General features: G+C 43.7%; 1 protein-coding gene across 2 annotated transcripts in view; it reads right to left on the bottom strand.

The window, feature by feature from the left end:
- The window catches only part of PKNOX2 (PBX/knotted 1 homeobox 2), a 1,892,972-nt gene that overhangs the window by 12,548 nt on the left and 1,853,455 nt on the right, over positions 1-26,969 (bottom strand). For both annotated transcript variants that reach the window (XM_069614552.1, XM_069614551.1), the window contains one exon: positions 18,880-19,055. In XM_069614552.1, coding sequence (XP_069470653.1) covers positions 18,880-19,055 — 176 coding nt within the window. The remainder of the gene's footprint in view (positions 1-18,879; positions 19,056-26,969) is intronic.

Consider the following 26,969-nt stretch of genomic DNA (forward strand, 5'->3'; position numbering starts at 1 on the left):
AGGGTCATCTTTGACTCTGCTCTCTCCTTCTCCCCTCACATCTCTGACGTCTCTAAGAAGTCACACTACCAGCTGCACCTCCTTAGAGGTATTCTTCCTTTCCTCTCCTTCCCCCAGAAGCTCACTGTCTCCAGAGCCCTGGTCCTCTCTATGCCGGACTATTGTAACAGCCTCTATCTAAATCTGCCTGCCTCTACTCTCCACCCTCTGCAACTTATCCAGAGCAGGACTGCGAGACTTGTCCTTGGCCTTAAGCCCAGGGATCGTATCTCTCCAGGACTGAAATCCATGCACTTGCTCCCAGTGGCTGCGAGGATTACGTTCAAAACCCGCTGCATTGTACACAAAGCCTTCTGGGGTCTGGGGCTGCAATACCTTCAACTCTCTCTTCCTAAATATCTTCTCTCTCGAGCTCTTCGCTCATCTGCCTCCAACTCCCTCAGTGTCAGTCGGTTCTCCAAGCAATGAGCGGTGGCAGAATACTCTCTTCGGCTGGGGCCTCTCTCTGGAACAGCCTTCCTGCCACCCTGAAACTCGAGGAGAACCATCTCCGGTTCCAGAAGCACCTCAAAACCTTCCTCTTTGCCTCTGCATTCTCTCCCCCTCTCCCCTGCTGATTTCCTGACTGAAACTGCTTACCTGGCCACCCTTTCTGATCTCTGGCCCAGGCCCCGTCAATTGCCCACTTGCACTGATTCCCTGGCAACCCTGCACCTGGGGAGCGTTGTTTTGTATCCCTACAGTCCCCCTACCAGCACTTTTGTCTGCTCTTCCTTGCACTTGCCACCAGCTGGCCATTATTTAATGTCTTATTTATTCCACTTTTTCCCATGTACTGCACTTTCCCCTCTCCCTTACCCCGCGCACTTTTCCTTTTCCCCCCTTCCCATGCACTTGCGCGATCTGAATGACACTTGGCCTAGTAGGATCGTTGTCTGTCCTCCCTTTTTGTTTCCCCCCTTGCCTCGTCGCGCCTGAAACACTTGTGTATAGGCGTGTTATAAATGCCATATCATATAATATCAAGCATTTCAAACATACAAATTCCTAATGTGAAGAGCAAAACATTCTTCAGAAAAACTGGATTTTCTGTAAACTGACAGCCCCTGTCAAAATCTGGGTCCAATACCTTGGGCCACCTGAATGACAGCTGTCAGATGAGTTACTGATGAAACTTTAAAGTGATCTAAACTAAAAAGTCTGCTGGATCAGCAAGCATAAAAGGAGTGTGGCTAAAAAGAATACAGATCTCAGTTGCTTTTATCCCACAGAGTTAAAGATAAGAAAAATGTATTTATGTTTGATGCAACAAGTTTGGTTTTTCCTGGATTTTTAATTAAGAATAAATTAGCTTGGCTGAGCTGCAACCCTTTGGAAGTGGGCAAACAGGATTCTCACAGGAGGAGGGATATCAACTCACGGGGAGATGATAATGGTGGGTTAACCCAGACTCATGTCTACAGAAAGAGAATGAACAATAGAAGGCCCTTCAGCCGAGGAAACAGAGGTGTGAGAGGGTCGTAATGGCTCCTTGAAGGAACAAACAAGGAGGGGGATGCTCCTGGACTCCAGGGAGAGAAAAAGGGGCATACCATTTGCTGTTAAGCATGAACAAAGAATAATTTTTAAAGACTCATAACTTGTGATTCAAAATGGTGAAAAATATACCAAGGACATATCTGTTAGTCTATTTTTTGGCTGCACGTTTTAAGAGGGGGCAGAACCGCGTAACATGTTCTGGACAGGAATGGCAATATATGTGGTTTTATGTGAAATGTATTAATCCTAGAATTGTGATAATGTACACACACATCCCTATGTTAAGGACACACATTTGTGGACATTTGCATAAAGTTTGGAAATTAAGTTCATAGCGAAAAGGACAACATTCTGTAGAAAGGTGGAACAAGACCCCACAACTGTGGGATTTTGAGGAACAGCTACTACATAAAATATGGCATCTTTCTGTGTGATTTGTGTAAAGGTGACCAATGTAGAAATATGTATTTAGGATTAAATCGGATTTTGAGACCAGTGATTAATGGGAGGTCTCTGAGGATTGTAAAGCAAACCATAAAATGTGACATCATCCGGCCTTGATCCAATCACTCAGTTGCAAGGCGGAGATGAGGTTTTGATCCAATCCCAGCTCATAGGGGCAAGTTTAGCTAAGCCGGGCCCATACATTCTTTTGTGATGTCATTTGAAAGGATAAATAGAGACAGCTGAAAACACATAGGGACTCACTGATCCACCCACTTTCCTAATTCCGCAAAGCACTCTGATCCAGCATTCTACATCCAGCTTTCACATCCTTCCAGATCCAGATGCTAAGACTCTTGCAAGCAGTAGAGAATTATTGACTTTCTGCAAGGCCTAATCCTCAAACTTATTCTTGCAACCAGTGAAGCGCTGTGGTGTGGCAAGGCCTTTTGAACTAGCTTCCTGAAATTCTCTGGCTTGCTACAACTAGGCTTGCCTGAGGAACTTGCTATCCAGCTGATTGAAGTATCCACAAACAAGGAGGGCAGATTCCATGCAAATCCGGTGACCGGCCTAGCTGATACAATTCCGTGCCTGATGTGCTGTTCTTCCTAGACCAGTTCCAATCCATGACCAGAACTGACAGTCCAATTTAATAACTTATTGTGTGAGTATTAATAGGAAGAACTGTGACCCATAGTATGTTTGCATTGTCTTATCCCAATCTCACACCCATCCCATTTTTAATTCAGAACCATAGTGTTGCTAGAACTATCTTCGCGCTGACTCTTTTCTCATCTGAAGAAGTAGAGTATCCACAACAGGCGGGTTACGCTGATTACGTGACTGTAAGATCCATCTGTGGCATTCGCTTTTTCATAGTCATAATCTATTGGAATCAACCCATCTGTCATTTTCAATAGTGCATTTCTGTTTTCCATTCTCACGCCTATTTTACGAAACAACCTTTACTAAAACCTCTATAACTCCCTCCGTTTTTATGATAGAAATGAAATTTCAACTCCTACTTGTACCTAACATCCTTAGCTATCCATGGCACCAAACAATGTGAGTCTCCCTTTATAGCACATATCGCATAAGGAATAGTTTTCCTCGATTTTACATTCTGAGAAATTTTACACGTGTGAAATAGTTTTAATTTATTTCCCACTTGGACTTTGAGATTTCAAATGTTTTCTTCTGACTAAATCATTGTTTGTGAGTGTGTGCAACTGTTCAAAGTGGCTCCCATAGGAATTTATAACAATTTAAGTGTTTTTGACCACATTTGGTGTTTTTGCTCAGTCAATTCTAAAGAAATTTCAAAGCCATCTAACAGCTGAAAACTCAATTCCGTTTTTCACTTGTGTTTTAAGGGGGAAGGTCGGAGTGATATTCTGTTTGATTTGTGCCATTCCTCACATCTATTCATTGCCTATTGGAGGGTTGAGGGGTGTTGCAGGGGGAACCCCTAACCATAGTGCCATCTATACCAAGCCAACTCAAAGTATTCTTTTCTGTGCTGCATTTGTTTTTGTGCTCACTCCTTGATTCCTAGTGTATTAAAGATACCATTCAGTGTTCTGTTACCCCATTATTCACCTTATTGGTGGTTGTTGTTTACCTATTAAAATATATTGGGCCTCATTACGACCCTGGCGTTAACCATGGCGCTATTAGCGCCTTGGTTGACGCCAGTAAATTACCAACTCCACCATGGTGAATGGCGGAATTACCGCCCCATTCCAAGGTTGGCGGGGCGGTAAATCCCCATTCACCATTGACCCTTCCCCATTCCCTTTTTTTGCCCCAATAGGGCTCAATGGGAATGGGGAAGGCGCTAATTACGGCACCGTAGATTACAGTGCCATAAGTAGCTCCTAAGTCCCTTTGCGAGTTGGTTTTTTAACGCCTGCTAAAAGCAGGCGTTAAAGTGCAACCCGCAAGGGGACCTCATAATCAGGCGTTAAGGGTTTAACGGCGCCAACACCTTTTACGGCGCCGTTAACCCCTTAACGCCTGGGTTGTAATGAGGCCCCCTGTGATAAAATTTTAAATACATAAATAAATATTTACCTCTGCAAACTAGCCTGATTCCTGGTTCAATGTGACCAGGGGAGGGGGGGTTCCAGGAGAAGGGTGTGATACGAGTGGTATATCGTTCAGAATATTAAACTTATAGATAAAAATAAATAAGGGTTTCAATTGTGCACTACATGCTGGGTGGGATTTGGGTGTGTCCCAGATAGAAATCACTTACAATGAAATCGGTGAAAGGTAACCAAAACAGAGGAGTTCGGACATATCCCAAAGAACTGTGTTGTTTTGAAAGACTTGAAAGCTTGGGGACAGCAACCCTGTATTTGCACTGTGAACTATCTTGAACCTTGTGGAAGGAAACTCTGTGAAAACCAAGAGCTGGAAGAAGCTCAGAACTTTTGCTTGAACACTTCTCATTTTGATGCTGCCATCCCAACACATTGTATACAAATAGATGTGAAGGCAAGCATAGGTTTTGGAAACAGACAGACCTTTGCTTTGGACTTCCTAACACAGACCATCCTTACATTTATTTAGGTTGGGAAATTCCACTTTAGAATAGGGCAAGTCAGGCCGTTTTCAAACCCTATTTTTGATTTAAGGAAAGTTTATATCCCAAACTTTATTTCAGTTGTCTGTGTCTACTTCATGATGCCTTCACAGCATATTGCCATTCTCCAGTTCTTCTGCTGCTTGTGTGGTTTGGAGGGAATGAAGAATGTTAGCGCCTCATGTACTCATGTATCATCCATTTATTGCTTTGTTCATTAGGTTATGGTTGGCTATTTTGTATTCGAGGATCTCTTGCTTTGTCTTTTTCTTGTTCTGATATCAGTTAGCACTATGGTGACTCATCTACGGATTTCTTCTATGACAGCTTTTATTGAGCTTACTCAATATTTGAGCGGGTCGTTTGAGGGCATCTACTGTAACTACACTTCTTAATGTCGGTTGGGAGAAAACACATTCATCACAGTGTTTATTTTCTGCTTTCCTTCCAAAAAGGGGCCGTATCTCTGCGATCGCCTCATCCTGCTGTGGGCGTCACCTTCAATATAATTGGTTCCTACGTAGACCACTTCTCCGTTGATGCCGGTACTGCTGCTTCCTCTTTACAGCATTGAATATCCTCGGATTGGCGCACGGAGGTTCAGCTGATTCCCAGCAGACAGCAGTGACACTGTTTCCAACGGCGCCGAGGGCTGAACTGAATACGCCCCGCCTCAGTGACAAGGCTCTTCAGAGCCGGTTTTATTATGGACAATTCATAGTCTTCTACGGAGACAGAATTACACTAACAACAGTTCCTTAACTCCTTTAACAGCTTCCTGAGCACAACGGTGCAACATTTTCTTGAATGACAGCACATAAATCTCCTTTTACCTCCTGCAACTAATATGCCCACTCGTAACAGATGTTTTCTATCTCAGCCTCTTCTGTCTCCTAGCAACAAAACAGATACAACTCACAGATTAGAAAAAAGGTCCTTACAAGTTCAGACCTATATTTCATTGGTAGATTATACTGTCCATCAAGGAATCAAGTACTGCCTTCTTATGTCAACCTTCCCCACAGCTGTTTCGCCTGGTATTGTCAGAGTTTATTTCTAGAACAGAATTGTCACATTCCTCCCCTTCTAGGCCCTTACGTTTGGGAAGGATATGATGACGTGATAAAAAATCTGCTTGAGCCATCAATTTACCTGGATGATGCACTGTTTTAAAGGAAAAAGGTTGAAGAGAAAGAAACCATCGTAATACCCTGGGATTGGTATCTTTATTTCTTGCAAGCCATACAAGAGGTGCATGGTCAGTTACCAAAGTGAATTCCCTTCCCAATAGGTAATATCTTAGGGCATCTATGGCCCACTTCACTGTGAGACATTCCTTTTCAATTGTCGCGTAGTGCATTTCATGTGGAAAGAGTTTTCTACTGATGAACAGAATTGGTCTTTCAGATTCGCCTTGGTTCTGATATAACACAGCTCCAAGGCCAGTCCCAGAGGTGTCAGTGTGTAAAAGAAATGGTGCTGAATAATCCGGACAGTCCAGGACTGCATTTTCTGTGAGGGCATCTTTAAGGGCATTAAAAGCTTTCTCGGTCTCTTCTGTCTGCCATTCTTTCTTTGGAGAAGCTAACTTCTTTAATAGATTAGTTAAAGGGGATGCAATACTCGAGAAATGAGGAATGAACCTTCGATAGTATCCGACGAACCCAAGGAAATCTCGAACCTGTCTGGCGTTCATGCGAAACTTCAGTCGTTGAATTGCAGCCAACTTCTCCTCTTGAGGCCTAATAACTCCTTGTCCCACAAAATACCCTAGGTATTTTGTGTGGAAGTTGGCGACATAAGTCTTCTTTGGATTTATATGTAGCCCTGCCACTTTTAACTCTTGTAGTACTGCATCAAAGTGTACTAGATGTTCTTCCCAAGATTGACTTAACACAATAATGTTGTCTAGATAAGCACCAACATTTTGCTCATGTCCCTTAATGAGTGAATTCATCAACCTTTGGAAGGTGGCCGGAGCTCCATGTAAACCAAATGGCAGTAGTACCGTAAATTGATATAAACCTGTAGGTGTAGCAAACGCTGTTTGTTCTTGGTCTGGTTGATACAATGGTATCTGCCAATATCCTTTAGTGAGGTCGGTCATGGTTAGATACTTAGCTTTACCAAGTTTGTCTAACAAATCTTCTATTCTGGGCATGGGGTAGGCATCGAATTTTGAAATCTCATTCAATTTTCGGAAGTCCATAAAAAAAAGGGAGCTTCCATCTGGCTTGAGAACTAGGACCATCAGAGAAGACCAATCACTGTGGGAAGGTTCGATTACACCGAGTTCTAGCATCTCTTGAACCTCTTTATTAATTACCTGTTACTTTGCTTCAGGTATTCTATAGGGCCTTAATCTGACAATTTGTGCAGGTGAAGTGTTTATATAATGATGAGTGAGAGTCGTTCTGCCAGGTAGGGATGAAAATGTTTCGGAATACTTGTCTAAAATTTTTGATAGTTCATGGTTTTGAGTAGTTGACAAGCCCTGATTTATATTCAAAGCTTCTTTTCCTTCTTTCTTCAAAAGCTGTGGAAAATGTTCTGCCTGTACCTCATTGGTATTGATCATAGCCAGTGTTGTAGTAGGTTCCACCCATTTCTTAAGTAGGTTTACATGATAAGTGTGCAGCATTATTCTTATATCTGGTTGTCTCACTCTATAAGTTAGTAGTCCTAGCACTTCTTCTATCACATATGGTCCTCTCCAGGCAGCCAACATTTTATTCTCTGAGGTGGATATGAGAACCAAGACTCGGTCCCCCTTTTGAAATTTTCGTAACTGAGAACTTTGGTTATAATATTGTTCTTGTCTTTCCTGACCTCGCATTACATTTTCTCCAGCTACAGATTGTAACTTCTCCACACGTTCACAGGTGCTGATAATTGATGTTGTGCAGCACGGGTGGCCCATGACAGCGTGTATGGGGCTCTGGACGAACTGACGGCGAGCTGGGTGAGCAGGCAATCACGACGGTGAGAGAGAGTTGCCTGCCCGAGTCTGTTGATCTTTGTGGGCGTGACTCTGGGAGGCAACGCAGGTAACTCGGCAGCTTACCCCAGGCCGCGGCGGTGAACCTTCCATACCGCTGCCTTGAGCTGTGTCTCCAGACTATGCGCGGCAGTGGCTCCAAGTGGCTATGGCGTTTCCACGGCGGCATGTCCTGATGTCCGGGTGTACTCTCGAGTCACCTGGACCCTTAGATAAGTGCATTCAAGTATTTATGTTAATTCCTCGAGCATGGTGTTTAAATGCTAAGTTCTGAGAGAATTAATGAGCTACTGGCATTGGGTCAGCAGGTTGTTGGTAACATTGTTTATACCCGGAGTATGAGGCAATACTCGCAGTAGAGAGAGGAATCTTTACTAATTGGAAGGGGCAAAGTCTTCCCGTCATACAACTACAGACAAGTCATGATTTATGTTTATTGCTTATGTTTGCTTATGTTAAATGTCAGCCCACTGGGCCATGTGTCATGTTGAGTTCATGTAGGGAAGATTCCCCTGTGTGTGCCATACAGTTTGTGTTGCTTCCTGTTTGCTATGTGTTATACACATACGTACATGATCATGGGTATGGTATAGTATAATTAAGAACCCTAGGTGCTACATAAGGATTCTCAAGAGTTGGATAGGATAGGCAGCAGTAATCATGGAGGGCAGGATGATGAAGTTTCAGTATTAAGTTTTTGTGTTAGATATGCATGTTTTCTCTTCCCTACCTTCCCTTTGTCATTCCACACCCTTTCCCTAACTCCATCTCCCCCCTATTGGCTGCCACGTGGTTATCTGTGTATTTACATTCAGACACCCGTGTCAACCACGGTGGGAGGGACAATCTATTCAGCTTCTGTGGTTCGGGAGAGGGGGTTGAGACCCTTTCATCCCTCATTAGACTTGACAGAATTATCAGCCCCGATTTAAGGGTATTTGAACCACCCAAGCCGAATGGAGTCGAACCCTCCATCTTTAGCAGAAATGCTAAAGACATTGCAAGAGATTCAAGCAGAATTAGCACATGCTAGACAGGAGTCTAATAATATTAAGGCTCAAGTACAAGGGTTAGTGCTCAGGGTACTCACTTGGAGGGGGCGGGACCATCCACGGGGGCTACCACATGAAGAACCTCTACAGTTATAGTACAAGCACACAGCAGTGTGCCATTATCGGCACCAGAAAGATTTGCAGGAGATCCTAGGAAATATTTGACATTTTTGACGCAATGTAGGTTGCATTGTTTGTGTAAACCGGCTGCATTTGAAACCATCCAAGCTAGGACAGCATTTGTGATTTCTTACCTAATGGGGGATGCAGCGGCATGGACCATGCCATTGGTACAAAAGGATGACCCATTGTTATACAATTGGTATATGTTTTTGACAGAATTCGGACGGCTATTTGATCGAAGGGAAGTTTCATTAGCCCAGGACAAGGAATTGTTAGCATTAAAGCAAGGGACACATGATTTGGTATCATATGTTACGCAGTTCAATCGGTTGGTAATAGAGACAGACTGGCCGGAGAATAAACAGACGGTATTGTTTTATCAGGGACTCAGGGAGGAATTGAAGGATGCGATGGCTCAGGTGGAACCCCAACCAAATTCCTGTACTGCGATGATTGACCTAGACTTTTGGTTAGATCATCGTATGAATGAAAGAAAAGGGGACAGGAAGAGATCTGAGGTGGCAGCTTTTGTAAGATTGGACAAGGGCCGGGAGGAAGAAGTAATGATGGGGAGCCCATGCAAATAGGTGGCCGTTGTCAGCAGTGGAGAAGGAGCAGCACAAGTTTAATAACTTATGTTTGTACTGTGGTCAACCAGGCCATTATATACAAACATGCCCTAATTCACCAAAGAAGGTTGCGAGAGGTGAAGGGAGCAAGGTGGAGGTGGGAAAAGGATTGGGCCGGCCTTAGGGGGAACTCAGGTGTCAGGCCCCAGTCTGAGTAGGTTCCCAAGCTGGGTAGCTAATACTGTTGGCTGTTGTTCTTTTGAAAAATAAATCATTCAAAATCTCACATGATTTGGATATATGCCACATCTGTTTGAAATATTCTTCGCATTGAAAGGACTGACCTAGAGCGCAAGACACTCCCCCGAAGCTTAATTCTGAATTTTCAATATTATATACAAACTTTGTGCGAAGTTTGAGGGGGTTGTTTTTGTTTTGCTGCCAGGATAATCACCATTAATTTCATAGGCTGTTTTGAAACTAATCGAGAGTGGTCACTAGTGCACCAACAGGAACTGATCCCACATTTATAATCATTTTGCCTTTTCTTGAATGACAGCACATAAATCTCCTTTTCCCTCCTGCAACTAATATGCCCACTCGTAACTGACGTTTTCCATCTCAGCCTTCTCTGTCTCCTACCAACAACACAGATTAGAAAAAAGGTCCCTGCAAGTTCAGACCTATATTTCATTGGTAGATTATACTGTCCATCAAGGAATCAAGTACTGCCTTCTTATGTCAACCTTTCCCACAGCATCTCCCCTGGTATTGTCAGACTTTATTTCTAGAACAGAATTGTCACAATGTCCAACAGTGATAGAACAACAAATTGGAGCCCGTGGATTTACATCAAGTGACTTCAAAGGAATAGAGTTATTCACCTGAAGAAGGTAGGATTCTTAGAGAAATTGCTGAAACAATTGTAGATGTCTTGTACATAATACATGAAAAATTGTGGGTATAGAATAATGCACATTTATGAATGAGAGTCTATGGTAGGGGTCTGCAACCCATGGCACTCCTGCTGCTTTGGAGTACAACCCCCATCAGCCCTAGCCAGCATAGTGAATGCAGATGGGTCATGGGAGTCATATCCTTAAACATCTGGAGAGCCACACATTGCAGATTCCTGGCTCCTTCCCCTTCCCCCACCACTTCACAGTCATAACTCTCTATGATAACAGGATGATGATATAGCTTAACCCCAAATTGGTTCTTAGATGAACCCAAGCGGGAGCGCTGTGGATTGAGGTGATTAACTTAACAGAACGAACGTTTTGCTGCATAATTACCAGCATTGCGAGCTAACAAGAGGCTCTTGCTGGATTTGGCTTGCTTCCTGGAGGAGGCAGAGCTGGCCTTGGGCACGTGATCTATCACATGTTTTCCCCTCATCTTCAAAGCGCTGAGGCAACCGCCCGAGTGGCGAGCGCTGTGGATTGAGGTGATTAACTTTTAACAGAACGAACGTTTTGCTGCATAATTACCAGCATTGCGAGCTGACAAGAGGCTCTTGCTAGATTCGGCTTGCTTCCTGGAGTAGGCGGAGCTGGCCTTGGGCACGTGATCTATCACGTGTTTTCCCCTCATCTTCAAAGCGCTGAGGCAACCGCCCGAGTGGCGAGCGCTGTGGATTGAGGTGATTAACTTTTAACAGAACAAACGTTTTGCTGTATAATTACCAGCATTGCGAGCTGACAAGAGGCTCTTGCTGGATTCGGCTTGCTTCCTGGAGGAGGTGGAGCTGGCCTTGGGCACGTGATCTATCACGTGTTTTCCCCTCATCTTCAAAACGCTGAGGTAACCACCCTTGCGGCGTTAAGCCCGTCGGGGTGAAGGGCGCTGGCTGTTGTGCGGCTGTTCGGCGCTGGAGGAGCTCACAGATCAGCACAGGAGTTCGGCGGCGAGTTTCCCAGTCTTCCCCAGTCCGCACTATGACGGACCCTACGAGCAAGAAAACTGGCCCACAGACTCGCCATAAAACACTTCAGCAGCGTCGCATGCTGAATCCTTGGACCGCCTTACAAAAGGACGCAATACTTAACGGCAAGGTAAGCAAAATAACTGTTACCTTGCCGACTCCGGCTACTCCAAGTGAGCCCCCAATGAAATCACCTGTGAGAACTAGCTGCGGCTTACCCAACGTACTAGATATGCTCACAGTGCCTGTGCTGACTGCAGGGGGGGGGTTCCAATGTCTGCGGGGGCAGACGTTGCTCTATTAAGTTCAATTCTGTACCTGGACACGGTATCCGTTGACCAAACGGTTTCAGCGGATGCAACCCCTGTGAACATAGAACCACTCAATTATGTTGTGGTATCTCCCGCACATGAAGGCAATGGAAAAGGTCTCCCCACACTTGACTTGCAACAGGAGCGCCTTTGCCACCACCATTGAGATTGTTATCTCTGTCTAATTTAATGCCATTATTACAGTCACAATCGATCTGTGCACCTCATGAAGTTACATCGAGCCCCATTTCTCCGGAAACGTTCTTTTCTCCATTTGAAATTACGGATGCTGACTTGATGGCAGCGTCTCATGTTGTATCTGCATCAAATGAGTATGCTGAAACTCCCTTGTCAAGTCTAGAAATCAACACCTTCCAAAAATGTTCAGATAGTTCTGAGCCGACTGGCCATGTCCACAGCGAGCCGGGACAGGTACTGGCCAAGGACAGTGATATCTGTCCTCCTGTGACCAAATCTAATGGATCTGTAAGAGCCACCGCTCAGCATGATGACAAAATACGTGAAGCTGCTATACTCAAGGCGATGGTCTGTTTGTCAGGAAACGCTCAAGCTTCTATTCATGAGCTGCCAGACGCCTTATCATCAACTAACCTTCATCAGATCCAATTTCACGCAACTCATTCAGGAATGGCACCTTTTGATGACAAGATGTTACGCTTTCATGCATCAGCAAATCGAAAGCACACTGAGATCAATGCAAATAAAATCGCTAAATCATCTTTATTCCTGTGACTGACGTTCCAGAGCAAATTACTGGCCAGAAATCTGTAGTTACTCCGTGTGAATCATCATTGCTGATTCCAACCCGATGATTGCAACATGCAAAGCACCCTATATTGAGTGTGGCTAACAACCGGCCTGATCTTGATTGCCGACATGGTCTGGCCACAATATCCACCTTGGACTAACAGCGCGATGACACCACACAACAGCTTGGTCAATCATCATTGGGACTAACAATGCCCTCTGGCTCTAAGACAAGTCACGGAAAGTCTATGAATATGAACACACAAAAACCTGAAACGCGGATTTCATCTTTAATATCTGAGCATACAAAGCTCATCACAAGCACTCCGACAATGCAAAACAAAAGTAATAAAACAAGCACTGGCCTTGAGACGACTAGGAAAGGCCACTTGATGAATGAAACATATGCTCAATCGAATGACTTATCAAGTCTTTCGCCAAACGGGGGAGATAAAAGCGGGCAAACCCCGGTGAAAGCCAGTATTTCGGCGGCTGCCGCAATGCAAATTCATAATAATGTCTTAGCCGCTTCCTCTTTGGCGATGATTCCGTTTGTCAAATTGTATGAAGCCCTATGTGAAAAGATACAAGACCAAAGTGCGCTGTTAGCGAATCTAACTCAGAAAATGGGTCAGGTGGAAACATCAAACGTGCCTCTCAAAAACATGATCCAGGGAGAAGTGGAACGAACAATTGAATGGCAACAACGGCATCACGACCTAGCCCGTCGAAACAGCCAAAAACAAGAGAAACTTGTCGATGACGTACTTGACTTGATGAAACAATCACAGCACTGTCAATGCCACATGCTATGTGAGAAGGTCACTCCCTGTCATAACAGCACTAACACATGTCCAGTTGGGGGCTCTACATCTCATAATCTTAATCTAACAATTGTGAGAAACTACCCAAATTCTAATGATAAAGTGGGACAAAAAAATTCAGACAAAAAAAATACTAACAACGAAATCGTGATTGAAGGAGCGAAGTCTTTGCCTAGTGTTCCTACTGTAGTTTCTCCTATCATTGATGAGTCTTGTGCAGGACCTCTTGTAGTTCAATCGAAAGCAATAACTATAAAAGGCGTCAGCACTGAGAATTTCTTGGACAAACGTCAAACAAAACCTGTAGCCCCAGATGGCCAGTTTTCGTCCTTTGGCATTTTTACTGGCCCTGCCAAAGCTATGTCAACTGAGCCATCACTGGTTGCTACCAAATCAATTGGGAAACAAGGTTGTGGATTATCAAAAAATCTTTCAAAAAGCTCTAAACCAGCTTGCACTTCAAAGACTAAAGCGTTTATAAGGAATCTTTCAACGCCACCAAGACATAGTCTATTTAAGCAGAAAGAAAACAACAAAAAGTTACAGACAGACGCTGAATTGCAAAGAGTGGCTTGCCCTCCTCCAATGAAGGCCAAACTCAAACCTGCCTTGAAACGCAGAAGAATAATTTCTGAGTCGGAGTCTAGTAACATCACAATCACCTCTACATCAACAAATCTTTGTGATTTGTCCACCTATCCATCGCAAGATGAGTACGATGTAGTAGACTTTTTGTCCTATTCTCGTGCTGCCCCTTCTCAGTCATCTGATGCGAGTCCAAATAAGGATGCTGCAAAACCAACAAAACCAACGATGGCGCACAGGCAAAGAGACTCGAGAGGCTCAGAAAAATCTCCTCAGGCCCAAGCTGTGGTGTCACAGCTGAATCCTAAATTCACCTCAAATCAGAGCAACCTACATAATCACTTTAAAGGTCAAGTGCATAAATCGACCCACCGCAGAGAGCAAAGCGTCTGCCGCAAGTTGCGGCTACAAAACATCCAAAGCGACGAAGCTGAAGTAAATTTAAATCGAACTAACATATTAAAATTGTTCAAGTGCGTACCTTCGCTGCGAACCATCGTCTCTGACGACATACGAATCGTGGGGTATGCTACTGAAAAATGTTCAGACCAGGTCTTGCTACATATCAACTCAGCTACTGTATGCAGCACCCTTTTAAATGCTAGTGATGAACTGTTGTTTTTCGGTTTCGAAATACTGGTTGAACCAGATTCTGAAGTTTCAAATCGATCTAAATGCTCCAAAGAGGGATATAAGAAACCAATGAAACCAGTTGATGCGGCTGCTCTAAGACAATCGATGTGTGACTCATTCACCTCAAGATCACACCAAGTCCCGCAAAGGAAAGCTACTGAAAAAAATACTAAGGATAATGGGCCTAGAAACCAACATTAGCCACGATTGAACAACTCTGGCAACTCAACCCTTTTCATTTCCTGGAACACTTGCGTATTTAAGCACTTATTTAATGACTTCGAAACACCGCTAGCAAATGTCTTCATTATATGTTTGCAAGAAACTTGGCTCTGCTCACCTCCCATCTGTGATGGATTTACTGTAATCTTAAATCCAGCAGTAAAAAAATGTGAAAGGCCGTCCAAGCTCTGGCTTTATAACCATGGTGAGGATATCAAGATCATGGGCTGTGCTGGAGTCTAAAAATCCCAATCCATATGTACAAGGTACAATCATACACAAAAAAAAAAAAAAAAGCTAACGCGAGAAAATACCTTCTGATTATAAACGTTTACTGGAACCCGACAAAGATCAGATCAGACATCTTTATATCCGCGATTGCTGAATTAATCGACGTCGCAATGTTGACCTACACCAACATATCAGTGATTTGCTGTGGGGACCTGAATTGCAATTGGTTCAGGTGTGAACATTCGTCGGGGAAATTTCAGTTGGTCCCTCCCGCCTTGATTGACGAAAGAGAGAGCTGTTGGCAGACTGCTATGTCGATTCGTGATATACATAAGCTAAATGGAACAACTAAAGGAGACATCCCTGCTAAGCCAACGTGGCATCGTGAATCCACTAACAGCATTCTCGATTACATATGGATATCAAGTAACCTTGCAACCATGATTGTTGACTTAGAAATAAAACGAATGAAATACAGTGACCACTGCCTGTTAAAACTCTGCATGGTGATGGAAACGCCATTGCCAGATTACTCAAGTAACATCATTTTAGAAGTGAATTCAGGTGGAAATCGTCTACGATTAAGTGGCAAACAAATCCAAGGGCTCAGCACGAAACTTATGAACATTCCAGCTAATCATGGGGCTGATTATACTGCCCTGCTGATTGCCTTTAAAATGCCTGGAGTTGGGTCTCAAAATCAAGGCCGGTCTCACCAACATATTTATTGTAAGGTGCTGCATGATGAGAAAAAGGCAATGCGGAAAGATCTACGGCAATTAAAGAAAAGCTTACCAAAATCCGAGGCTCAACAAGCAACAAAAGCTAGACGCACACTCTATAGAAATTGGGCAAGGTCGCAGGCACAAATAATAGAGCAAGATCGTGCGGAACACATGTTACGTCTAATTATGACAAAGAACACCCGTGATATCTGGAAGATATTGAATATGGACTTCTCCAAAAGTATCCCATATGTAATAAACACCATCTCAGGCGACATATGGGAATCGCATTTTTCTTTGGTATTCCAAAACTCAAATGGTAACGATGTGATAACACCTAGCTCTGTGGACACTCAATGGGACGTGCTAATGGAATACGATGACCTTATTATTGCTATCAAGGCGCTAAAGAACTCACGCGCTGCTGGGCCAGATTTGATTTCAAATATCGACTTAAAACGATATCCAAATGAGTGGGCAGCTTTCATTGGAAATCTTTTCATCAAAATCAGCTTGGTGAAAAAATTGCCTGATTCCTGGAGGACTGCGATTAGCGTTCCAATTCATAAGCGGGGCAGTTGGGACGACCCAAACAACTATCGCCCAATTGCTCTGCTAGATACGATCGGTAAAATATTTGGCTCAAACCTGTGCATCAAACTTGCCAAATGGGCGGAAACCTTGCAAATAAATTATATATGGCAAACCGGGTTCACAAAAGGTGTTGGGGTTGATATTAATTTACTCATCCTAACAATCTTAAAATTGGAAACCATGAAATCAAATGGCAAATTGCATCTTGCCTTCATCGATTTGAAACAAGCTTTCGATGGTGTAAATCGCAACCTGTTGTGGGCAAAACTACGGAAATGGTGCTGTCCTGCATCTATCTTGGAACCAATAATGGCGTTACATGCCCATACCTCAATCAAAGTGAGGCTGAATAACAATGGGCTGCTTACCAACTCCATCATGACCCAAAAAGGTGTCAAGCAAGGATGCCTCTTAGCCGCAGAGCTATTTAAGTTGTTCCTGGCAGACCTGCCAACCTTTCTCATGCAAATTCCATGCTTCTCGCCCAAAATAAATCAAACCGCAATCAAATGTATCGTATATGCGGACGACTTTGTACTGATGGACCGAACGCAAATTGGGCTGCAGAGGCTACTAACAGGTTTGCAAAAATATATGGATCTAAATGAACTAACCATAAACACCACAAAAACAAAGATTGTTTCAATTGGAAATGTCAAAGGAAAAAAGGATAAATCCTTTAGGTGGAAAATTACAGAAGCAATTATTTCATCTGTTGACTCAATAAGATACATGGGTATACAATTTAACAACTCCATTAGAGAACAGCAATGGGTGACAGAACTAACTTCTAAAATGAAGAAACTAACACTACAGGCTGTAAAAATCAATAGGAACTACGGCAAATTTTCTCTGGAACCTGTTATTAAATTCTACCAGCAAAAAGTGGTGCCAGTAATGATCTTCGGGGCTATTGCAGGTTGGAACATAAGTGAGCAAACCTGGCATGTTTTAGAAGGTCACTTTTGGCGGAAGGTTTTGAAGCTCCCACAGTCCACTCCTATTGCTATTGTGAGATATGAACTAGCCACCAACTCTCTACACATGAAAATGACATGGAACTCAATAGCAACGCTGCATAAAATGTTCTTGGAGACGCCGGCACCCGCATTCAAGTTGTTTGCTTTTAACCAGATGCCAAAAAAGTTCGATCTTCTTAATATTTGGTTTTGCAAACTAGTGGCGTATCTAACTGCAGCAAATATCAGCAATGAAGAACTCCTACTTCGTCCACAACACGCAAAAAAGAAATTTGATCATTGGGCATGGAGCATCAATAATGACGAAAGAAAAAAGCTGAAGTCAACCAAAGTGATGGATCATGACTGTCGAAAACTTAACGAACCAGCTCGCTACCTTTTGCATTGCCCATCCCGTTATCATAGAGCTCAATTCTTACGGTTGCGAGCAAACATCCTAAAAACCAAGGAACTTTTATGGCAAAGAAAGGACCCATCCTTAAAAGATAATCTGTGTTGTTTTTGTGAATCTTCGATAGAAACCACCAAACATCTATTAGTTGAATGTCAGCGAACAACTACCCAGCGATCGTTGCATCTTGGTCAATTTGCACCTCTGGATGATGACATGGAGACGTGGTGGGCCAGGATCATCTCTGGTCACAGTACACAACTTGTTTGTGCAACTGTGAACTATTTTGACATGATATTGGAAACAGATAATTGATGTCAAATTTTTGATTCTGATTTCATCTGTTGGTTCTGTCCTGAAAGTGGATTCGGCTGATGTGAAACAAAAGTTTGTAAATTCAAACTGTAGTTTTTCAATAAAAAAAAAAAAAAAAAAGAACCCAAGCGGGCTACAAGAATGATTATAAATGTTGCCCACTTTAATGTAAAACAGTTACTAAGCACAAGTGTGCCCAATTGTCTAAAGTAAATGTTCATTGAGTTATTTAATTGAATCGATATGTATGCACTATATTTTTCCAGATACTCTCCGTAATGGGTATCTTATAGAAAAGTGACTGCCACACTTTCTGATTCACTAGACAGGGAACTATGTAAAAAGGTGCTCTGTCGCTAATTTAAAATGAGTGATCTATTTAAGAGACTGGCACACATCACATTACTGCTTCAAGGCAAGAGCCATCTTAAGAAACCAAAATATGATAAACCCCCAACACCGCCCGGCCACTGGTGTAACAGAGAACCTATGTCAGACCAGCACGTGATAGATAAGCCGCTCGGCGGCGGATTCAGCTAATTTCTCCACAGGTGGCTGCACTTCCGAACATACAGGACTGGTTCCCCGAGTACACGTTTTCTTTCTTCAATTCTGTGATGTGCTCGGAATTGGGAAGCACACTTGGCCCACAGTAATCATGTAATGATTGTACGTGCGCCTCTTTCTGACCAATCTATGTGAAAGAGGCAGTTTTGTACAATTACAAAGTAGACAATTCTACCAATCTGATCAAACGCATCCAGAGTGACTGTGTTTAGAGAATAGTTTTGCAATGTTAGAAATCATACAACATCTTCTGTGTAAGTGAAAAACTGTCCTCAATTCAAAATGATTCACTATGTCCAGAAATCGCTGCTCTTTAAAGTTCTTAAACTCTTCTGCTTAGTGCAAAGAAAAGGAATCCTGGATGATTATATCTAGTGATGAATACATTCATGTATTCCCTGCCCATGTACAGACATGACTTGTGTCTTAGTTGAAGGCCTCTCAACGCCGAGCTTTCATTATGTCAACCTTTACAATCTTTGCCACATACTTACCATCAGGGTTGGATCCGGGGAGGCCTTGCTGTTGCAACACCCCTGATGCGAGGGAATTGGGCCAAAACCTCTGCGTGGGTCTGTGCTGAGACTTGATCTTCTTGGCTTTGGGGGCAGGATCCGGGTTGCTGGCGTCGAGCATGGGCTGCAGGATGCGTCGCCTGGCGTTGATAAACCTTTTGGAAGAGAAAGAATGCACAGGAGTAAAATGAAGCAAAAAAGGAGGGATACTCTGGGGTAAAGAATGAATGATTGGCCTGTATCCAAAAGACATATATTTTCTTAAATGTTCAACAAAACAATTACCCAAAAGATACATCCACATCCACAAATGTGTGACAGAATGCCACCACCAGACACAATATGTGTAAAACAAATTGTGACACTGTTCGGGAAACTGAATCAAATGATACACCTATATAGTTTCATATCTATCATGTTAAAGGGTATCTGGTCGTTGCATCTAATGCCATTGCATCTAATACCATTCCATCGAAATGTTTCCATTTAAAAATGTCCATCGAATGCATAGTTTTTGGGGGCTAAAGGTTTTTTTTGTTTAGGTGCATTATTAAGGGTAAAAAAACAGGGGGGCAAAAAAAAAAATGCATTTGATGCACATTTTTTAGATGAAAAAAATGTTATGCAATTGCATGTCGATGCAAGGAATTTGATGCAATGACCATAAACCATGTTAAATCTTTCATGGAATGACCATCATCAAACACTGACAACACCAACTTATTTCGGCGACACTCAAAAATTGGGGCGGCCTTCCCCAGGGTGAAAAATTGACATACACATGTCACGTGGTAGTGTGCGGGCATGTGTGGTCGAGACTAAACATTTCGAAAATGCCTTCTGTGCCAGCAATGGAATAGATGGAGCTAAGGATCATAATGGAAGTGAGTTGAACCTATGCACAGGGGCAGAAGCATTTCGAACTGGAGCATAGAACCGGTCAGCCGTGCCATTGAAATGTGTGGCTTCAAGAACACAGCATGTTTGTGTATGTTGGACAAGCCACTCCCAGTATCCCTGAAACCGGCGTTCGAGTGCCGTCCAGCAAGACGGACCTGGAAGGCAGTACGCCTTGTCTCCCAAGTGTGAGCGTTAATATGGACACAGAGGCCCTGTAAATCTTTATATGATGACCAAGAATCAGTAGTTATTAAACTGCCTATGTGACCGGTCCGAATCAATAGCCTTGAATAAAGTGCATGGGTCTCTTACAAGTGACATATCCTTAAGCTTCCTCTTTGCCACAGATTACACAACTGGAGAAAGACAGCTCGGAAACTGCCCAGAGGCAAAATGTATAGAAGATTAAGAGTTACACTTTGGGATCATTGCAGTGACCCCTCTGTCCTCACTAACATAGAGTGCTTCCCAGGGGACGATTAGAAGCAGCCGATAGGGGCTATTGAGGGCTCTGTGACAATATGCCCTGTAGGTCTCTGGGGGAGTTGATGAGGCTGGCACAGGGGCCAGATGCCAACACCCATGAAGTGATTCTGGGCCCGGATGCAGTATATGGGACGTTCGTGGACTGTTCCACTGTGCCCCAGCTCTGTGACAGAGGATGTTGACGGGCGGGGTGGTGCTGTGTCCCCTTAAGTGATGCCCTAGTGTTTAGCTCGCTTTACTGCTTTGGTTCCCGGAATGCCAGCATTCCATCTTTTGATTGGCCCAGCATAAAAATCTCCATTTAGCTGAGGGAATGAGTGGGTTGGTGGCAGAGAGAGTAAAGCACATATGTGGCATCAGCCTGGCAGTGGAATGCAGCACGAAGGTCCTCCACACAGCTTCATTCAAACAGTGCATGTCCAATCCAAGATGGTGGCTGAGCATTAGGAGAGCTCAGACTGCGTCACCCTGCGGCCTTGCATTGCAACCAGGTGCACACAATCAAAGGGACGCAGAAAACCATTCTCGACCTCACCTCCACTATTGCATGCACTGATACTAGCTAGGGGCTAGTGCTCACTAAAAGCCGGACATTGTATTGCTTCACTGAGGGCATCCAAGTTGTCAAGAATGCAGCAGAGAGAAGGTTGTGGAAGAGAAGAGAAAGGTGGTGGAAAGACTTGAAGAAAGAAGACTTGTAGGAAAGGAGAGGAAGGAGGAGAGTGTATTGTGAGGAAGGTTGGAGAGAATACCAGAGAGGGGGTAGGAGTTTTGAGGGGGAGATCAGGCAGAGGTGTGAGGAGGGGGTGAGGAAGAAGAACCTAGAACAGGGGGATAGTGAATAAGAGAGAGTAGAGAAAGATAAACAATTCACTTTTTTTATTTTGTTTGAAATTGATCTTTAATACTAACCATGCCCGGACTGAAATGGATAGTTTCTGAATAACTTGCTAGTACAACATGGCGTGGTCTATTTCTGAAGTCAAAATGACTGCCTCCTTTTCAAAGAGACCCGCTATCCAGCAAGTTTGCTATTAAATAACTATGCTTCCTATGCAATCACTGCTACTGCAGCTCATAGAGGACCTGCCAAGGGCGGTGTCATGACCTTATTTAGAAATTCACATTGTGGAAGCCATACTCATTCTATCTGAGGAGAATAGGCTATCCCAGCCAATAAGACACAGAAGGCACAGCACCACCAATTCGCCATCATTGGACTGTCACCACCAGTTCGGAACCACACAGCAATTCTTTGTGGGTATGCAGAAATGTATCATTGTCCTACATAACTTAATCAACCTACAACTGACAGCTCTCAATGATGCAGCAAACAACCACATACACATTTCACCCTGCATGGCAATTATCACTGTGGCACTGGCTTGCATTCTTTTTTTCTCCTTCTTCTCAATTATCGGAGGCGTGGGCGGACCCACGCAGGCGCTTCCCCATCCTAAAGGATGATGTGCACCAGACCCACCAATCAATACTTAGCACACATAAACTCACAACTCCTCCCACTCGTGCATTCTTTTGGGATTGAAGCATTGGGACTTTTTTTACCATAAACCATCAATATTATGGTGGGTTTAAAAAAAAAGCAAAATAAACCCTTATCCCTGTAATGTCAGTAGAATAGATAACTTCAGCCAAACACACAACAAAGTTCCACCGAGTAGACATCACTGAAAGCTCACCTCCAAACCAGGGCCACACAGCAGTGCATCATGGGTATAAACATTTGCTGAAAAGCTTGCTTCTTTGCTCCATGCAGAAAATGGTAAGGGCAGTGCCATTTTAAACATAGTGTTATCAACCCAAGACTGACAGCTCTTAAGGATGCAACAACCAACCGCATACTTGCTTCATCCTAATTGGGGGCATCAGTGTGGCGCAGGTTGACATCCCTAAGATTGGAGCATTGGGGCATGCTTACCATACACTATATTTAAATGTATCATTGTATGGCTGTTGCTTAGTATGAAGTATTCCTTCATTGGCCACTCAGAGGCACTCAAGGAGTCCTGAAGATATCCTTATGATTAGTTTATATGTGCATCCAGATCTTAAGTAAGAGTTTTAAGAGCACTTTAACAGAATCATGAAGTGACCAATTAGAAGCATGGTTTCATACCTTTCGGGTGTGTAATAATTGGTGATTTCAAAGCTTGTTGGATTTCAATGTAGAGATACTAGCATGTGTTTCTCCATAGGGTAAGGCGTGCCCCTTTTCCAGCACTGCCATGCAGATGCCGAGCATTGGGTCCATGATAACCCCTATTAGCTCGGCTGGTCTCCAGTCATTGCATGGAAGAATGATAGAATCATTGTCAACCCTCCTGATAATCCAATTACTCCAACAACCAGATGCATTATATGTGTTGCCATTGACATCATAGGTTTCCTGTGTCCACCTTTCACAGCTCTATTACTTTGGAAAGAGGACACAGCCTTTAATAGTAACATTAAGAGGCCACTTTATACCTAAGATAATTGTACATATTTTCTCAGATCTCATGTGTATTTAGTCAAATATAAGATACTTGGAAAGATCAGAAACAGGAACGATAAGGCACCATCATTCAGATTGAAATAATGACATGTTCTATCTCTAACGTGTCCAAGAAGCAGAGTTGTTGCTTTGACTTATAGGAAAGCTTAGTGTAGCACCCAGTTATTAGAGATCTATCTAAAATTACCAATCAAAAAGGCAAAATTCAAGCACAGGCCATGGTCCCGGATTAATGTGGAACTGGCCACGCTTGGGCGAAAGTGAAGAACGCTTGAAAGTAGATGGGGACACTCCTCCAGGGAGTCTGGCCGTCATCCTTTGAAAGAGGCCCTCGCGCAATATAAGAAAGCCAATTTGACTGCTAAAAAGTACTTCTTGGGTTATGAGATTAAAGATACCTGTAATAACCTCATAGATTTGATGCAGGTATTCAAGCCATTTTGACCCTTTCTTTTTTGGCGGGTAAACTGACCCCTACATCGCACTGCTGCAAATCCTCGTACCTGTTCTTTTTGACAAAAAGGAAAGATATTCTGGCTGACAATGTCGAAGGCCCTGTGGAACGCTGTCCATTTCCCCCGACGACATGTACCCCTATGCTTGACCAACCACTTCCTGCACTTTGTTCCATTCATAGTACCCAAGATAGTATTCCAGTGTATACACAGGTGAGCATTTCACTCACTTGACATCACAACTTGGGGTTCTGAGTACTGGTTGAAGAGGAACAGTCTGAAGCTGTATGGTTTTAAAAAGGAGGGTCTCCTTCTCCGTCCTTGGCATCTCCCAAGCAACTCAAGAGCGCTTAACATTCCCTTGGACATTTACGGCCTCTGCTCCACCTGTGCTCAGCCGCTCCCCCTGTGAGCTGTGCAGGGATTTTCTGTGTATCTCCATAGAACGTAACCCGTGGGTGTCGGGCCATCGATGGACACAAAAGTGGACTATACACCCTTCCTTTACATTGGCTTCCCATATTTTGAAACTCAGGGAAATCAAAGTGCAGAAAATACTGCAGTCTGATTGGTGTTTGGACTCAGGAAAAAAGACTCTGGGCCTCATTACACGGAAGGCGGTGAGCCATGGCGCTATTAGCGCCATGGCTCATGCCGGTACAATACCGGCACCGCCTTGGCGGAAAGGGGATTTACCGCCCCATTCCAAGGTTGGTGGGATTTACCGCCCCATTTTGCGGTGCCGTAATTAGCTCCGAGGTCCCTTAGCGGGTTGGTTTTTAACGCCTGCAAAAAGCAGGCGTTAAAGCACCAACCCGCTAAGGGACCTCGTAGTAAGGCGGTAATGGTTAACGGTCACCGTTACCATTAACGGTGGCCGTTAACCATTACCGCCTTCCGTGTAATGAGGCCCTCTGTCCCAATCTCCGACAGTCATTCCGAAGGCTGACTCTTCACTCTAGCATCATTTTCAAAATCCTTTGTCTGGTGATAAGGTACCTTTAACACCTAACATCATGCTACCTGGCAGCCAAGATCCATCCATTTCACTGTGCTGGCCATTGAGGTCCATGTGCTAATGATTGCCAGTAGTCCCGCGATCCAACCTCAAAGCAAGAGATGGGAAAAGAATTGCCATCCACCCTCCTAGTTCCAGAACAGCCTCCCAGCCAAGATTCATAGCCTTTGGGATCTTATGAACTTCAGGACAGCGGTGCAAACTTTGATGTTCAATGGATTAGTCCTTAGCTGTTTCGCTCTCAAATAGACACCTTTGAACCTTGAAGCAATGAGGTTTGTGGTGGGGCATGGTTTAAATATTAGTTCCGGGCGAGGGTCAACCAGAATGTAACAAAAGTTCTGATTGGCCCTCGTCCAGTCCATACCTTGCAGAGAATCCCTCAAAGCTTTAGCTTCATTGACGTCCCCAGCGGGGAGGGGGGGTGTTTGCCCCTCAGCGAATGAGGAGGCTCGGGACAGGGTAATCCCAGCTCCGAGCCTCCGCAGGGCTGGAAGCTGCCGTCCTTCCCCACTGGCGGAACAGGGTAATCCCAGCTCCGAGCCTCCGCAGGGCTAGAAGCTGCCGTCCTCATCCACTGGCGATTCAGGTGAGTGTTTTGGCCACCCCTGCACCCCCAAAAGTCCACTCCCTGCCCTCCGAACCCAACTTACCTTGTTTTTTTGAGTGCGGACGCTCTGGGGACTCTGTCCCCAGTTAGTCCGCTCCCAATGGACGCCATGGAAAGAGAAAACGGATTTTCCCGGTGGCCATTCTTTTGTCATTTATTTTTTCTGTTCAGAAACACTGAAGTATTTCGGAACAGAAACAGATTATTATTAGTACCCCGGTTTTGTGGGCCGGGGTACTAATAGCAATATGCCCCGAGCCGCAGGGCCATTACCGAGTCAGGTAATGCCCCGGGGCCTTCTTTAAGGGCCTATAATTATAGGCCCCAGGTATTGCAAAACCAAATCAAATCATGGATTATTTCTGCCCCCCAGCCCCTTGGTAAGGAAACAGAAAATCTTTAAACTGGTAACTATGTCCTTTGTTCCTGACAAAAAGCATCTTAAACAAAAAATGTAAAAGAAGTAAAGTGCCACAGATGACAAGAGAATACACAAAGGTGGGCGATGAAACGTGTCTATCTGGGAAAGGGGCAATAGATAGTTGTGTGTTGAAGTTGCAACGTCAACTGCATTAATTTGGCCTTCGAGAGTTTTTGAGAGTTCCCAAGGCCTAGAGGGCTATTAGCACATAGTGGTGTGGTATAGCGATACTGGTTTGGGAGTTTTGCTGAAGAAGTAAAAATGTTAACTTAATTTCTTTTATTTGTTTTAAATTAATACATTTTACACAAACACATACAACAAACAAACTTAAACATATCTTATTTTTCTGTTCCAATACATAAAAGCAGGAAAGGAAAAAGGAAGGTCAGCAAAATAGTGATAAAAAGTGCATATATAAAAATCAATTACTACAAACCCAATATGATATTTATTTAAAATAATTTAAAAACAGCAAATACAGAAAAAGTATACATTCATATTCTATTATCTCAGTGTAATTATGGCAATTAGGCTCACAAGTTTTAAAACTGCTATTGGGCCTCATTCCGAGATTGGAGGTAGTCATGGTGCTATTTGCGCCATGACTGCCTCCAATAACGGTACCGGCAACGGTCTCGTTCAATAGGGACTTCCCTGTGTAGTCCGACCTTTCCCGGACCGGTAAGTCCCCATTGAAAAAAACATTCTCCATTCCCATTTGAGCCCCGATAGGGCTCAATGGGAAGGCGCTAATAACGGTACCGCAAATTGCGGTACCGTTATTGGCTCTGATTTCCCTTAACGGGTCCCGTCCATAACGCCTGGTCAGACCAGGCGTTAAAGGAGGGACCCGCTAAGGGAACTCGTAGTAGGGCGGTAAGGGATTACCGGCACCGGTCTCCTTACCGGTGCCCGGTATCCCTTACCGCCATACTCGTAATGAGGCCCATTGTGAGAGTTGTATCAAAGCCTTGGACCAATCTGTCCCATAATTCCTCTGGATCTGACCAGGTATCATTGTAAACATATTTAATGAATAGCAATATTCTTTTATCCTGTAAAGGGGGGCAATAGAGAAGTAAATGCTTCCTAGTTTGCAAAGAATCCTTAATATTACAATAAGAACAAGATACAATATCCATTGTATCCTATGATCGTACCAACAGTATTTTCCTGGCATGTAATAGATTAAACAGGAAACAGAGAACTTGGTCTCTCCGGTAAGCATTAGGAAACCTTTGATGGTCCTTCGGTAGCACTCCCAGCAGCACTCCCAGAGCCTTGTCACATGTAGAGAGGCTACAGTAGAGCTGAAATGACCTCGCTTTAGTAACTGTCTCTGTCCAGTCCTTCCTGAATACAGATTTACTCGGGTTGCTCTTTAAATTATCTGCCGTCTCTTTAATATTTTGTAAAATGATCTCTGCATAATTTGTAGTTTTTAAAACTGGTGCTGATTTTTTAGCGAGGATTACCTCGTTTCTATTTTCAAGTAAAGAATTTTCTGCACGGTTTCAAATCGGCCTTGTTAAAGGACAATAATGGGCCTCATTAGAAGTTCGGCGGTAGCCTTGGCGGTAAAACCGGCAGGCTGCTGCCAAACCTGCGAAGTTTACAGACGCCTGGGAATGGGCAATTATCGGGTCATTACGGCCTGCCGG

Source organism: Ambystoma mexicanum, chromosome 9, assembly GCF_040938575.1.
Source record: "Ambystoma mexicanum isolate Mex_15411 chromosome 9, UKY_AmexF1_1, whole genome shotgun sequence".
In the NCBI taxonomy this organism is placed as follows: domain Eukaryota; kingdom Metazoa; phylum Chordata; class Amphibia; order Caudata; family Ambystomatidae; genus Ambystoma; species Ambystoma mexicanum.